Source organism: Myxocyprinus asiaticus, chromosome 18 (assembly GCF_019703515.2).
Source record: "Myxocyprinus asiaticus isolate MX2 ecotype Aquarium Trade chromosome 18, UBuf_Myxa_2, whole genome shotgun sequence".
In the NCBI taxonomy this organism is placed as follows: domain Eukaryota; kingdom Metazoa; phylum Chordata; class Actinopteri; order Cypriniformes; family Catostomidae; genus Myxocyprinus; species Myxocyprinus asiaticus.
This window is the reverse complement of record NC_059361.1, coordinates 2,511,626-2,528,829: the sequence shown is the minus strand read 5'-3', so window position 1 is coordinate 2,528,829 and position 17,204 is coordinate 2,511,626. Positions and strand designations below refer to the sequence as shown.

At 35.6% G+C, this 17,204-nt stretch overlaps 1 protein-coding gene across 2 annotated transcripts in view; it reads left to right on the top strand.

The window, feature by feature from the left end:
- Positions 1 to 9,714, top strand: part of sema3ab (sema domain, immunoglobulin domain (Ig), short basic domain, secreted, (semaphorin) 3Ab) — a 52,462-nt gene extending 42,748 nt beyond the window's left edge. Inside the window, exons 14-17 of one of the 2 annotated variants that reach the window (XM_051724591.1) lie at positions 1,948 to 2,105; positions 3,187 to 3,254; positions 5,076 to 5,221; positions 8,331 to 9,714. In XM_051724591.1, the coding sequence (XP_051580551.1) occupies positions 1,948 to 2,105; positions 3,187 to 3,254; positions 5,076 to 5,221; positions 8,331 to 8,801 (843 nt within the window). In that variant the 3' untranslated portion in view covers positions 8,802 to 9,714. The remainder of the gene's footprint in view (positions 1 to 1,947; positions 2,106 to 3,186; positions 3,255 to 5,075; positions 5,222 to 8,330) is intronic. The other variant, XM_051724592.1, reaches the window with a different exon arrangement.
- Positions 9,715 to 17,204: the final 7,490 nt, after the last annotated feature.

Genomic DNA, 17,204 nt, shown 5'->3' with positions numbered 1-17,204 from the left:
ATTCACTTAAAAGTAATTAGCTTAACTGAATATCAGTAACTGTAATCTGGTTACAATAATTTAAATGTAATGCATTACACTACTTTTTGACCAAAAAAGTAATTATATTACAGTGATCAGATTACGCCTAACAATAGATAAAATTTAACACAGATAAGGTTAGTAAGCAATTTCATTTTCATCACACTAAAATAATTTTAACATGTATAACGTTCATTTTCATGCACGTATATGCACAATCCAGTGCGTTGCTGGCGTTATTCAATTGGAAAACACAGGCATTGTACATGCAGCAGATTAACACTCCGGAAAATTATATATAATAAGACTCTTTATATGCAATATTTATAAATATTTTTATAGCAAGGATAACATAACACAAAGTATTCTTGTAACGGTGCTCTTTTTCTCCCATGCACAAGAAACTCTGAATTCAATCCAAATATGCAATAATTAAATAAAGACAGTTAACCCATGTTTATTTATATATATATATATATATATATATATATATATATATATATATATATATATATATATATAATCTTTTAATGTTATGCATCATATTTTTTATACCCGTTTTTACTTAACTGTAAACGATAACTATTTTTACTTTTCAGTGAAACTTGTGTTTTATTATCCAGGCATTAAAAAAACAGTAGTTGGGTTTGAGAGTTAGTTTGAAATATACTCATAGCAAAATACATGCATAAATATAAAGACATGGGACGTATGTTTATGCAACAACACTCTTTACTCATCTCACTCACACAAAAAACACAGATTCTAGGATATTCCTCAAAATGCATCAAAAATTAGGTAAATAAATGCCTTTACAGCATTAAATAATTTTATCTCATGCATTGACAGCTGAATGCTGAAAGGTCCTTGCAGTAAACTAGAATAAATATGTTTGTAGAACAGCACCTCCTACTGTTCAGGGGTGAAATTGTTTTTCATTGTATTTGTTTCAGTCTCGATGTGAATAGACCTTTTCGTCTGCAGTTTGCCTCGCAAATTCATCTCGGATTTTTCCCTTAACTTTTGATTTTAAATTATAATTTTTTTAGATAATAAACATAATGCCACAACTGTGCTTAACTTGAATTTATTTTTTATTTTTTATTTTATGCAAATAAGGTGGTGAAAGCAGCTCTTTATTAGTGGCAGCCAGGGGCGGACTGGGAAGAGAAATCGGCACAGGATTTTACATAGAAACTGGCCCAAAAGTTGTTGTGAGGGGTTGGTCACTGTCCATTTCTGCATATCGCGGCACCGTTTTGTGGCCCGATCTGCATAACGTGGCTGCCCATTGCAGCTTATCGTAGCCCATTCGGCCCCGTTTTGCTGCCGGCCCACCGGGAAAAGTCCCGGTTCTCCCGATGGCCAGTCCGCCAATGGTGGCAGCACAGAAAATGATTCCATTAGCCAAGCTTGAGGAACATAATCGGTTTAATAAGTGAACTGCATGGAACAGAATGAATCTAATACGCCTAATACTCTACAGAACACAGTGAGACTAATAGGCAGCCTGCAGGGAACAGAACTGGACTTACATATGAGTTTTGGGGTAATAAAGAGAACGGAGAGATTACGTTAGTGCTGGGAAAATTGTCATGCCGGACTGTATTTTGTTGACAGAAGTGATATAGAACAGCTAGATTTATCATGCACACACACACACACACACACACACACACATACATACACTGCTTGGCCTCCAGCTACATTATGCAGAGCAGAGGCTGCTGTCATAGTCACTCACAGGACACGGCAACATGAGGTACTGCCATTAGAGGCCACACACACATGCACACTGTCACACACAGCAGCTGGTTTTGCAGACACTTAGCACTCTGGAAAAACTTTGGCAGTTATGAATTGTTCTGTGGGCCACATTATTGTATGATGAAAGAAGGTCTCAGTCTCTCTACTTTCCCTCCACAGCAACAGCTCTATCTGGGATCCGGCCTCGGAGTTTCTCAGATGCCTCTGCACCGTTGTGACGTGTACGGGAAGGCTTGCGCGGAGTGCTGTCTGGCTCGTGATCCGTACTGTGCTTGGGACGGCTCGCAATGTTCCCGATACTTCCCGACTGCTAAGAGGTATACCAAAGCAGGATTATTATGGTTTTGGATTGTTTTATTTCTATTTTATATTCAATTTGACATTCTAGTTTAGTTTAGTTTTTGTTAGTTTTCACATTTTGTCTGTTAGTTTTAGTTTAGTTGTATCAGTGTTTTTGGTAACACTTTCCATGAAGCCCATATCTGCATTATACTGCATTCATAATGTCTCATAATACACCTTATAATAAGTTATAACTTTTCATAATAGTTATAACTATAGTTATAATACATTATAAGAGTTCCCCTATTCATAGTTATACTTTAGAGTATAATGCATTATAACACAAGCAACATCCAGTTATAACACAGCAGAAGTTAATAAAGTTAATGTTATAAGTGCTGTATAGTGTAAACAGTGTATACATATTTTGGTATATATTTTAAGTTTGTTGTATGTTTTTCATAATATCTCAAAATGTACACTGAATGTGTGTTATTTTGTATTTTGTGCATGTGTAATGTTTATAACTTCCAGCATGACTTGTTATGTCTTATAACCACTTAAAAATATCTTATGTATGTTTATAATAAGACATTGCTTTTGTCACTTTACTTAAAGCATACCTATTATAAATATTATAAATATATTTAATACATTATAACACCTGCATATCAAATTGGATGTTGCTTGTGTTATAATGCATTATACTCTAAGGTATAACTATGAATAGGTAAATATTATAATGCATTATAAGTGTGTTTACAATTATTCATGGGAAGTTATAACATATTATAAGGTTTTATGAGACATTACTAATGCATTATAAATATGGGCTTCATAGAAAGTGTTACCGTGTTTTCTAGTTTCAGTTTAGTTTTTAGTTTTTTTTGTTTTTTTTTTACACAAGAGTTGGCTGTACTACATAGAGACAGAAGAGCCCAAAGCTGAAACTGATTTCATACAAACTTCACATACACACACACATGTGGAGCTGTGTTTGATTTCCTACAGTGGTATCGTGGTGAGAGCTCACTGTGAGACAGGCGTGTGTGGGAGTGAATATGTGCATTCATCTGCCCTCTCTGATTCTCTTTTTTGTGCGGTTTACGCTTACAGGAGAACGAGGCGTCAGGACATCAGGAACGGAGACCCTCTGACTCAATGTTCGGATGTACAGCATAATGGTAATACATACAGATTTTAATGGAATAGTTCACCCAAAAATGAAGATTTTCAAATCATTTACTCGCCCTCATGCCATCCCAGATGTGTATGACTTTCTTTCTTCTGCAGAACACAAACGAACATTTTTAGAAGAATATTTTAGCTCTGTAGGTCCAAACAATGCAAATGAATGGTGACCAGGCCTTTGAAGGTCCAAAAAGCACATAAAGGCAGCATAAAAGTAATCCATACGACTCCAGTGGTTAAATCTATATCTTCAGAAGTGATATGATAGGTGTTGTTGAGAAATAGATTAATATTTAAGTCCTTTTTTACTATAAATCTCCACTTTCACTTTCTTTTTCTTTTGTTTTTGGCGATTCACATTCTTTGTGCAGGAGAATGTATAGTTTTGGAATGACATGAGGGTGAATAAATAATTACAGAATTTTTTATTTTTGGATGAACTATCCCTTTAAGCATGATAACACACTGGCAATAATGCAGTCAGGGCATACTTCTCTTCATTTGTGAAGATGTCTCTTCATAAAAGAAAGTGCCGGCAAATAAAATTTGATTAGAAGCCCAAGAGATAATGGCAACTGTTCATAACATTTTAGCATTTTAATTAAAGATCTGCATGCATGCCGTACACGTCAAGGTAGTGTTTAATTAAAGCTTTCAAAATGAAACACGGTCTAAAACGGTCATTTCATTGTTAATGACACACATTTAACTTCTGAGAAACTGTTTCACAGATGTTGCAGAAATATAGGCTGCAGAACATGCATTTACACAGATACACATACACACATGCACAAGTAGATATACATTGCAAGGCCACTGGAATCACATTGAGACCACACACTGACTTCCTGTGGTCACACACACCTCATTACAGTGGCACTGTTAACCCACAGCAATGCACGCTGACATTTAATAGTGCTGACTTAAAGAATGGCAGGAGAAAATGAAAGACAGAGGGATTTAGAGAGATACAAATGCGTGAATCTCATCAAGACTGTCAAGAAATATCCAGGTCATAATCCAAAAAATATGTATATTTTGCCTTTTTTTTTTTTTATTTTAAACCATTAGGATGTTTTTGCATTGTGACATTATTTTTATGACAACTATGCACATTGAGCTACCCCTCCTAATTCTCGAAGCCCACTATAATTCAAAACAATCTCATTCCCACTACTGTAAAAAAAAAAAAAAAAAAAATTGTACAGTACCATATATATATATATATATATATATATATATATATATATATATATATATATATATATGTGTGTGTATGTGTGTGTGTGGGCAGGTTTGAGTGGTTTATGAAGACTTTTTTTTAGGTTATAAACTGGTAATTATAAGGGTATTATGCTATAAATGTGGTTTATGAGGACATTTCTAGTGTCTCCATAATTCAAATCACTTAAACATACTAAACGATGTTTTATTGAAAATGTAAAAATGCAGAAAGTTTTTTGTGAGGGTTAGGTTTAGGGGTAGGGTTAGGGTTAGGGGATAGAATCTATAGTTCATACAGTATAAAAATCATTATGTCTATGGAGAGTCCTCATAATGATAGCTGCACCAACATGTGTGTGTGTGTGTGTGTGTGTGAGTGTGTGTGTGTGTGTGTATGTGTGTGTGTGTGTATGTGTGTGTGTGTGTATGTGCGTGTGTGCATATGATCTGAACTATCTGCTTGTATCCTCGTTGTTGGATGTTCTGTTTAAGTGTCACACAAGACACACAAGTTAAACACACATCATAGAAAAACATCTCTATTTTTGTGCCCCCTTCTCTCTCTTTTACTGTCTCTCTTTCTTGAGCAGATGATGCAGATGGAGACAGAGGTCTCCTGGATAAGACAGTATATGGAGTTGAGAACAGCAGCTCTTTTCTGGAGTGCAGTCCTAAATCTCAGCGTGCTCTTATTTACTGGCAGTTCCAGAGATACGGAGAGGACCGCAAACTGGAGGTATTGATTTTGTTGTGTATGGGTTCAACTTCAACTTCGGTCAATTTCATGTCCCAGGGGTTGCATTTTATTACAGTGAAAACATTTTAGATGTTTTCTTTTTGTTATATGAGGGTCTCATTCAAACTGACTTGGAAACTTTTCACCAGGCCTTCATCATTTATTTATTTTTATTTTTATTTATTTTTTTTTATGTATATATTTGACTATTTTAGCCTTTAGTCCCAGACCCAGACTTTCAATATTAAACAATGAAAATCTATTTTAAAAATACAAATTATTACATGATTATCCCTTAATCACTGTTTTTTGATCCCACTGTGAGAAAGTTTATGCTAAGGTATGGGAGCTGAACACCATGGTCAGGTTTGACCGTAAGCATATTGTGGCATCATTACAAAATCTCACCCTTCATCACAAGTGCTTTAAAAAAAATGCTTGAGATAATATTTAGAAATAAAGTTTGTTCCAACATTGGATTATAGAGATCTGCCAATGCATGGAGCACTGAAGCCATCTACTGGTCATAGTTGTCATTTCATGTCATTTGTTTTTCCAACATATGTCACTAGTCACCCAATGCATGAAATATCTTTCGATTTACTGAAATTAAGGTTTTTATTGAAATCAAGATAACATAAAAAGTTGCTTACTTTAAATGAAAATCAATAGATTAATTGAGTAATTTAGAATAAGGGCAAAAATACCATAAAATCCCATTTTTAGCTTTATTACATTTCTTTACAAAATCATTGTGTGTTCTGCATTTGATGAATGGGGTCAAATTTGATCCGAACAGATGAAATGCGGTTCTCTATTTATAGGTGTACAAGAGTTAAAACTATGATCATCTACACAAAGAGTTGAATAAACAAACCATTTCAATATTTATTATGTGAAAATTATTTGAATTAATATTCATTTTTAAGAAAATATACGACTGTCCCACAGTTGTGGCACCAGACAATTTTGCCCCTAATAAAGTTTTTTCAAAAGTTAGTGTACTTGTTAACCAAATGGACAAAAGTGTCAGTGAAATATGAGACAAAACAAAGAAAATTCAAGGGAAATATCAATATATATATATATTTTTTTTTTATTGGAAATCATTTCCAAGCAATCTGTAATTTTACCAAATTAAGTGTGAAAATTAATATTATTATTATTGTAACCAGGTTAATTCCTAGTATTTAATTGGGTGTATTTAGGATACATAAAATGTAAGCTATGAAATTAGCCTTAGCAAGACAAAGAAGCAGACTATTTTATTTTAAAAACGTTAAAAATGTCATTTCCATCAGCTTCATTTCTACCAGAGCATTCTATTAAACACTGCTGGAAATTAAGCTGTGGTGGGAATTTTCATAACTTTCAAATAAAATGACATAAATCTCCTATGATGCATGTACACACACTGTTGGACATTGTTAGTAGACTGATTCAATAAACTAGTGAGAGACTAGTGAGAGTGTGACATTTTTTTAACGCGACTTTATAGATACAGGGTGCTAAAATTGCCCGAAGTTGAAGAAACGCCCATAGGGCATATACAGTGCATCCGGAAAGTATTCACAGCGCTTCACTTTTTCCACATATTGTTATGTTACAGCCTTATTCCAAAATGGATTAAATTCATTATTTTCCTCAAAATTCTACAAACAATACCCCATAATGACAACGTGAAAGAAGTTTGTTTGAAATCTTTGCAAATTTATTAAAAATAAAAAACGAAAAAATCACATGTACATAAGTATTCACAGCCTTTGCCATTACACTCAAAATTGAGCTCAGGTGCATCCTGTTTCCACTGATCATCCTTGAGATGTTTCTACAACTTGATTGGAGTCCACCTGTGGTAAATTCAGTTGATTGGACATGATTTGGAAAGGCACACACCTGTCTATATAAGGTCCCACAGTTAACAGCGCATGTCAGAGCACAAACCAAGCCATGAAGTCCAAGGAATTGTCTGTAGACTTCCGAGACAGGATTGTATTGAGGCACAGATCTGGGAAAGGGTACAGAAAAATTTCTGCAGCATTGAAGGTCCCAATGAGCACAGTGGCCTCCATCATCCGTAAATGGAAGAAGTTTGGAACCACCAGGACTCTTCCTAGAGCTGGCCGCCTGGCCAAACTGAGCGATCAGGGAGAGAAGGGTCTTAGTCAGGGAGGTGACCAAGAACCCGATGGTCACTCTGACAGAGCTCCAGCATTTCTCTGTGGAGAGAGGAGAACCTTCCAGAAGAACAACCATCTCTGCAGCACTCCACCAATCAGGCCTGTATGGTAGAGTGGCCAGACGGAAGCCACTCCTCAGTAAAAGGCACATGACAGCCCGCCTGAAGTTTGCCAAAAGGCACCTGAAGGACTCTCAGGCCATGAGAAACAAAGATTGAACTCTTTGGCCTGAATGGCAAGCGTCATGTCTGGAGGAAACCAGGCACCGCTCATCACCTGGCCAATACCATCCCTACAGTGAAGCATGGTGGTGGCAGCATCATGCTGTGGGGATGTTTTTCAGCGGCAGGAACTGGGAGACTAGTCAGCATCGAGGGAAAGATGAATGCAGCAATGTATTCTCTCTTTTTCTGAATTTTGAGGAAAATAATTAATTTAATCCATTTTGGAATAAGGCTGTAACATAACAAAATGTGGAAAATGTGAAGCGCTGTGAATACTTTCCGGATGCACTGTATACAGTAACCACAAAAAGTATTTAGACACTTTTCAAGGAAAATACTCCACCGTGGTTCCTCTGTTCGTTCACCTGTGAGAACTTGAGGAAAACTGACTTCATACATCCACTAAAAATCACCTGATCACCAGCTAATAAAGTCATTGAGTTATCTAGTTCAGAAAAAAGCTCGAGCATCATTTGTTCGCAGATGCCACTTGCTTTAGATAACAAAATATCAATGCTATGAAATTCTAAATATAGGTTTAGAGTCTAAATACTTTTCGGACATATTTTAGTGTCATTTCACATTTTCAGATTTCTGGAAATCAGAGGAAATTAACATTTCCACCATAAAAACTCTGTTGTTGTTAATATTATTTATTGTCCTCAAAGCATGTGATATGATCAAGATGTCTTTTTTTGCTTTTAGGTCAAGTCCGATGAGCGGGTGTTGGGCACGGAACAGGGTCTGTTGATCCGAACTCTCCATCAGAAGGATTCAGGTGTGTATTATTGCCACGCTGTTGAGCACGGCTTCATCCAGACCCTCCTCCGCCTCACGCTCAACGTAATTTCCACCGACCACCTGGATGATCTCCTGCACCGAGACGCTCCTGACAGCAATGAGCCGACCAATGGCAAGATGTGGTACCGCGACTTCATGTCCCTCATCAACCCGCCCAGCCTCAACAGCGTCGACCAACTCTGCGAACAGGTTTGGAAGCGAGAACGCAAACAGCGCAGGAAGAAAGCCAATCTACTGAATGCCAGCCAATCACACACCAGCCAGCTCCTCCACTCTGGCCAATCAAACGCCAGTAAGTGGAAGCTGCTGCAGGAAAACAAGAAAGGGCGCAACCGCAGGACCCACGAGATGCAGCGGGCACCCCGAAGCGTGTGACCACCCTCGTGCCAAACAGAAACAGAGGGGAGAGACTTCTACTGTTCCACAGAGTGAAACGCTGAGACTGGAAGTGTGTGTGAGAGAGATATTGACTTTCTAACCCGAGCACACACTCATTATCACCTATGCATTTTGACTCTGAGAGGATCACAAGATGCTAAGAGACCTGTAAATATGACATAATATAAAAATATAGAGGTAAACAGGTTTCAGTCTGTTTTATTGGATGAGGGACAAAAATAAACATGGACGATACTGAAAGATAACTGTTTAACCTCTGTTTAGCTAAAGCACAAAGAACTTGTTAGTAATATTATGTGTACAGAGTGTGTCAACCTTAACAAATACTATATATCTCTGTATTGACATTAAACGTTAGGCCCTTCTCTGTACGTATCCATTAATTAAGGAATTTAAGTGCTTCTTTTTCCCCCTCTTTCTGTCTTCCTCCTTGTGTTTTCTATTTTCATCCGCCCCAAAAGCAACACCTCAGCAGATCCATTAAAGGAACTCTGTTGTTCCTCTGAATAAGCTCTTCCAGAAATGAACTTTTTCTGCTATTTTTTTATTCATATTTAATTTTTTACTGTGCCAGAGTATATCTAAAATATTACATCATAGATTTATTTTAATATTAGTTGTCCTCATTTTAAACCACTGCATCATGAGGGTACTCAAACCCTCTTTTCTCCTCAGTTAAGTTATTTGCTGACATTATTTCATCTCTGTGTTCAAGTTTCCACGTTTATATGGTTGAATAATTTAAATTCAGTGGCATTTATTTAAGGGGTACTGTCATTATGTTGTTGTTTTTTTCATGTTTGATACATCTATTATGGCATATTGGTTTGCAGAACATTTACAAAAGACCAGATGGCAGGCAGATGTTTTTTCAAAAGATAAAATCAGAAAAAAACATGTTCTAGAGTTTACATTGTCATTGGTAGCCATAAATAGTTACACTTTACAATAAGGTTCTATTTGTTAATGTTAGTAAATGCATTAGGCATCATGAACAATGAACAATATACAGTATTTTACAGCATTTATTAATCTTGGTTAATGTTAATTTAAAGTTACATTGTTAGGTCATAATGCATTTACTAATGTTAACATTTATCAATAATGTTTTTTTTTTTTTTTTAATTATTTTTTTTTTTATTAAAAGCATATATATATATATATATATATATATATATATATATATATATATATATATGTGTGTGTGTGTGTGTGTGTGTGTGTGTGTGTGTGTGTGTGTGTATGTGTGTGTGCTGTACGAGTATTGTTCATTGTTAATTCATGTTAACTAATGTAGTTAAAAACAAAAACCTTAATGTAAAGGGTTATGTTTTTTTTTGTTTGTTTTTTTTTTTTTATCCCTTCTTTTTAATTTAGGGATTAAAAAAAAAAAAAAAAAAAAAAAGAGAAAAAAAAAGTGGGCCCAGATATGAAACTGTGTCTGCAAACAATTTTACTTCCATTATATATATATATATATATATATATATATATATATATATATATATATATATATATATATAGAAGTAATAAAATGTGAATTTTTTTCAACATATTTAAAAACTTTATTATTATTATTATTATTATTATTATTATTATTATTATTATTATATTTTTTATTTATTACTATTCAATTTCATATTTTTAAAAAGAGAAAATAAAACATAGGGTAGGACTTGATTTTGCCATAGCAGAACAGAGCCAGACCTTAATGCCAGTGTGGCGGCACCTATTGGTTGAAACTTAAAGGAATAGTTCACCCAAAAATGAAAATCCTCTCATGATTTACTCACCTTTAAGCCATCCCAGATGTGTATGACTTTCCTTCTTCAACAGAACCGAAGTGAAGATTTTTATCAGCACATTTCAGCTCTGTATCTTCATACAATGCAAGTAAATGGGTGCCATCAGACTTCTGGCTATTTGACAGTCTAAAAGTCATATTCTGAAGTGAACCGATCAACAATTAAAACGTTTTTAACTTTAAATCATTGTTTCCTGCCAGCGCTTTATTGCTGTTTGAAATGACCTAACTCTCACTCATTCATCTGTTGTAAACAAAGCGCGCGCTTTCTTGCATGAACGTGCCACTGCGCTTACGTCACTGATGCATCGATTGCTGGCAGGAAGTGATTTTTTACAGTTAATAACGTTTAAATTATCGATTTATTTTTTGCACAAACCTATCAACTGAAGGCATTAATTGATCGACTGGAGCCATGTGGATTACTTTTATGCTGCCTAAATATGACTTTTAGACTGTCAAATAGCCAGAAGTCTAATGGCACCCATTTACTTGCATTGTATGAAGATACAGAGCTGAAATGTGCTGATAAAAATCTTCACTTCGGTTCTGTTGAAGAAGGAAAGTCATACACATCTGGGATGGCTTAAAGGTGAGTAAATCATGAGAGGATTTTCATTTTTGGGTGAACTAACCCTTGATGACATCAGCAAAAAAAGTCATTTCTGAGGCAGAGCAAGTTACATAAAATGTTTCTTGAAGATTACAAAGAGGATTGTTTTCCCCCTTTGGAATAACATGCAGTGATGAATCATGCACAATAGAGTGCAACAGTCCGGTTCTGGAATAAAACAAAAACAACAACAACAACAACAACAACAACAACAACAACAAAAACATTCATTTTCTCCAGACGGGAATTGATTTTTAAAGATAACTAAACCTGCAAATACATATATTCTTTTGTTAAAGCCATCAGTCTGTGTTGTTTCAATTTCATAAAAACAAACAAATACAAAAAAACCACGTTTAATAGCGGAATTTCTGGTGAATAATTACACTACCCATGAATCCTCGAGGAAAAAGATCCACTAATCAGAGAATCACGGCAAACAAAGTGCACCAAAAGAGCTCTGCAGCGACCGCCCACTCCCATGATCAGGGGCAGACTGGGAAGAGAAATCGGCCCGGGATTTTACATAGAAACTGGTCCAAAAGGCTGTCCTTTTCTGCATATTGCTTCCCCCTTCGGCATATCGCGGCGCCGTTTTGTGGCCTGTTCTGCATAACGCGGCGGCCCATTTCAGCCCGTTTCGCGGCCGGACCACCGGGAAATCTCCCGATTTTCCCAACGGCCAGTCCGACCCTGCCCATGATGCACTGTGAATGACGCAATCGAGTCACTCTCCCTACACTCACAAACTGCTTATATAGTATATTTGTATATATCTAAATACTTTGTTTCTATACTTACAATCAACAACATTAAATCAATAGTTTGATATTTTTCCATTAATTATAATTTGATTAGCGTCATTCGCAATGCATCATGGGATTGTAGTTTTTATTCCCTACACTTTTTTTTTTTGTTTTATGTTTTTTTTTTTTGCTTCAAATAAAATTTTGTAATGTTGCTATTTTCTTCAGAGCTTGTTAATTTGGTTATGGATGATTTTATGAAATCCCTATGGAAAACATGCATGAGAAAAACACTTCTGGAACCAAGACACCTGAAAAAGCGGATGGGCACTGTTGTGGTGGATAAGACGAAGAACACTGTATTTAGAGAGTAAATAGGGCCATTTTTGAGTTCATGTTGACCTTAAATGTAAATGGAAAAGGGAGGACACATTTACAACTATTATATAATAGACAGAATCCGACCCTAGGCAGGCTAACAGTTGAGTTGAGGAACGGACAACTCCTTTACAACTTTACCCTTTCATCACTTTAGTTTCATCAAGACATGTTTGTCCCCTCTTGTTAAGGCTCTTCATATACACTCACACATACATCAGAATGTAGCTGTGAACATGTTGACTATCTGTGAACAAAATGGTCCAAAATATACAGCACTGTGTACCAACTGCATGTGAATATACCACACCACTCATTTATATACTCGTCTGTTCTTGTTAATGAGTGATTTGCCTGGTGTTGGATTCCAGACATTCATGACAGATGGTGTTATAAACTCTGTAGCTAAATCTAACAAAGTACAAACAACAGGAGAACCTGCTGTTTTATTGGTTGGACTGTAAACGTTCATAGTTAAAACAAACAACAGAATTTAAAATGCCAAAACTCACCAAAAGGATCTTGAAATGGACACCTCGCTTGGACTCTCATGGGAACTTTCCTGAACTGGATGGAAACGAGGGACAAAGAAATAGACGGATGAAAATGCTGCTGTAAATTATTCATTTTAGGCATGCATTCTGCTGTTCAAATAAATGTCTCTTGTAAAGGACCTGTTTGAGAGCGGTCAATCGGTGGATGTGTTCTCGTCTCTGATTGTTTTGGCAGTGCTGCTGTGTTCTAGCGTTGCAGCACCTGGGCACAGTAAAAAAACGTTCTCATTTCAGGTTATCTGTCTTTCATTTCATGCTGGAGTTCAGTGGATTATCAAGCATCAAACTCAGACAAAACTTACATGTTCAGGGTGAAATCACTGACACATTTACGATAATGTATGGGGAAAAGGATATTGTCATTCAGTGACACTTGATGATGCAAAGCAGGGAAGCGGCATCAGTTTTGATAAAGTATTATGATCACCACTGACTTCAGTGCAGTGTTTACAACAGAATATTGTTTTTGTAGCAGGGGAGGCCCTCTTGAGCCCCCTGTTGAGGAGAAAAGAGGCCGTTCTTTTTGAATGGATGTCTGTGGAGGAGGTGCTTCCTAACGCTGAATAAACTGCTTTTGTGAGGAAACAGTTCATCATTTGCCTCAATCTATAATTTAGGGTACATTCAATGTCTATTGATGATAATTAAATATTTGCTAACCATTTTCTTCAGAAATATCCTGTTTGATCCATTAAGGGAAAGCATGTTATAATATAACACAAATATTTTGTGCACCCCATGTTTCATTTTGATAGAAATTGCCATGATGTTTCATAATTGACATTTTTTGCATTGTCCGTTTTTTGAAGTGAGTAGGTCTTAAGTTCACAATAATGAATAAAAAAGGTTAAAGTCAGCATTATCTATATTTTATTTCGTTTTAAATTCTAAACACTTCAGGAAAAAAAAAATAGCATTTTTTTAAATTGAGTTTGGCATTTTCATAAAAAAAAATATCTTATGTCCACAAAAGTTCTGTCAACTATGTTACTAAACAAACACCCCGCTGCAACTAAAAATGGTGTATCCCAAAACCACGTGACCAGCATCATGTGACGTCATTTTCCTCTGTGGGGGACATCTTGAACACGTAATGGAGAGTGTCCTTTCATTTTTATCAATATTTCAACTACAATAATAATATTGTCAAGGAGTACATTCATTGACCATCAACTATGTTGGGTACATTGTTGGGGTTTGCAATATTTTTATGATTTTAACAAAAATATATATTCAAATATGAGGTTAACCGGATCAAGACAATGACATGTGGTTGGCCAAGCACGACCTACCATTGAAATTATGTGTCAAACATGATACCTTTCAACTAAGTTACCATATAGGGTCAACTATTGGGTAACATAGTTGACGTGCCCCTACTGTGTCCACCGATGTCCACTGATGATAATGAATTATTTTCCATTGATCAGTTTTTTGTCATAATGTGTCAGAGGACACAGAGGGTGTGTGTGCCCTCATGCATGTGAATAATGATGATCATGGATTTAGGGGCATTTAATTGAGTTTAAATTAACTAGATATTGTTCCTTTGCAAGTTAAAACAGAGCACTTCTTATGTAAATGGTGTCATTGTATTTTGTGAAATAAGCAGGATACTGCTTTTTCAACTATGTTACTTTCACTGTCAACTATGTTACAGCTGTTGTTTATGGGATATTTTTACATTTCAAATAACAAGAATGCTGCTTCTGATATCCTTCAAGGTATATTTTACATCCACAAAGGTTGAAGTTTTGCATAACATCTCTTAAAATGACCAAAATTATATTTAAGGCAGATTTATGATAAAAAAATAAAATAAAATAAAAAAAAAAAAAACATTAAAAAATGTTACTGTCAATGTTACTGGCCGTGCTGAAAATATCACATGGATATCTGCAAAAACAATTTCTAAAATTATTTTAAAAGAATGACTGCACATATTGCAGAATAGACAAACGACCCCTTAATTATTTGTGTTACTTGAAGTGTTGCTTTTAATCAGTGTCTGTAATGGCATGCAGTTTGTCCGTAACATAGTTGACAAACTCACTAGGGAAAACATCCATTCCCTTATAATATCAAAAAGGTGTTTAATGCTTAAACATTGCAACTAGTAGATATGTTACATTGAAGAAATATATTAACTTAAACCAATAGTTGTTTTATTGAGAAAGCACTTTATTTTGTACTTTTTTGTTGACATGAAATTAACCCTCATTTCTAGAATGAGTCATTTAATGAACTGGCCGCCTGTCCGCCAATCTTCAACATTTTTTGCACTAAACAATCCTTTTGGAGTGAACTATGTGTGTAGTTTACTAATGATAAAATAGCTGTTTTATAAGGGAAGTCACGGATCATTTTACGACAGGTAGGTGTTAGTTTACGGCTCTCCCCATTCATTTGTATGGTATCTGCAAACGGTGACTTACTGTCGTAACACGCTGGTTGATCATTACGCTTTATCCTATGGTAAAAGTGCGGAGGTTGTTATCTCTGGTACCTTCAGTTCAATAAGTGAGTCTGACTGATTCAATAAGTCTTTTAGACTGTTCATTAAAAGAACAAGTTCAAAAGAGTCATCTGCTTGCAAATCGGACTTGCTATTTTTGCGTGCAATCCACGAGGACAACTCGATGATGCATTTTCTTGCTATTATTTAGCTTGTTTTCAGTTTAGACTGTACGATCACAACTCGGGTAAAAATTATTTATGAAATCATTTAAATGAATTATCAACAACCGCAAAATGCATGTAGAAGACCCAAATAATGTGCATTTTCTTTATTATTTTTAAGTAAATATAGGCTACTTAAGGAATTAGAGTACTGATAATTTCCTCTTTAAATGCATTTTCAATCAGTTGTATTTTTTGCATTTTTTCCCCTCGATGGTTATGGATCAAAGTGCTTATATACTATAATAGTTTAACACACTTTTCCTAAACCGCCTTATTATATGAATCATTTGAAGATCTGATTCATTAGTGAATTGGTTTGTTTGGACAGTGTCTATGAAGCTTTAACCAAAACTGCCCCGTCCCTCTCATATGATGCTTTGGGAAGTCCGATTCATTTTAGTGAATCGGTTAGTTCGGATGATTCATGCAGATGAACCGTTGTAAACAATGATTGACTCATGCCTGAACAGTGTTTCCCCAAGTCAGCTCTATTTAAGTTATCTGGTTTTAAGTTCTGCCTCTAACACGGGAAATGGCCAATCACTATTTAGAATTTTTGGGGTTGGCATCTGGGGTGGCATTTAATATTTTAGGCCATCTGTTTGACCATGCCATGGCAGTAATGGTATCAAATGGCACTACCATGGTACAGAATGATAACCAAATTCATATGCAATGGCATTCACAAGTGTTTTTTTGTTTTTACCATAGTATTTTCACACTTCATAGTACTTTTTTGTAAGGTAAGTCACATGATTGCAATCACTCTACTGGTTCTATCTGTAAGAGTGTGCACAAATACACATGCACACCTACACAAACACATATGGAACATTTGTTCAATTATAATAACATAAATGGACTCTGGGTAAGTAAGCAACCACATAGCAACCTCCAAGAACACCCTAGCAACTGCCAAGCAATGCTCTTGCAAACAATCACAACACCCGAGCATCTGCATTTGCTTTAGAAAATGTACTCTAGTTTTTATCCAAGAAAACATGAGACAGGTCTGCAATCTAGTGGAAGAATGTGTTACTGCATCTAAAGTAGAAATAGAGAGAGAGAGAGAGAGAGAGAGAGAGAGAGAGAGAGAGAGAGAGAGCTACGTTTGCCCTCTGAAAGGTGTTACCATTAAAATACTCTATAAAACAAATGTATAGCACACTATAAATCTGTCTTTACTCGACTTAGCTGTAGGAAATGTGAGGAACTGATTAAGTACAAAAAACTTTCAGGGATTTTCTCAGATTATCTATAGTGATAGACAGTCTATGGTCTATTGAACTCCCCATACTTGATTCAAAGGTCATAAAAATCTACAGGTCAAAGGTCACACTGATTACCCCACAGATGTGCACCATAAATGTCCATACCTATGAATGACTGCATAAACCACAATGTGATGAAGTGGGCAGACAACTGACACTGTGAATATACGTCCAGAGCTCAGTTATTTGATGAAATGATGTTATGAAGTAAAATCAATAGAAAACACAAAACAGATTTAATTTGTTTATTTATTTATTTATTTTTTTTACAAGCGGTCAGTATTCATTGTTTTCAATGCACACAAGCTTCTACACTTCTACAAGTAAAACA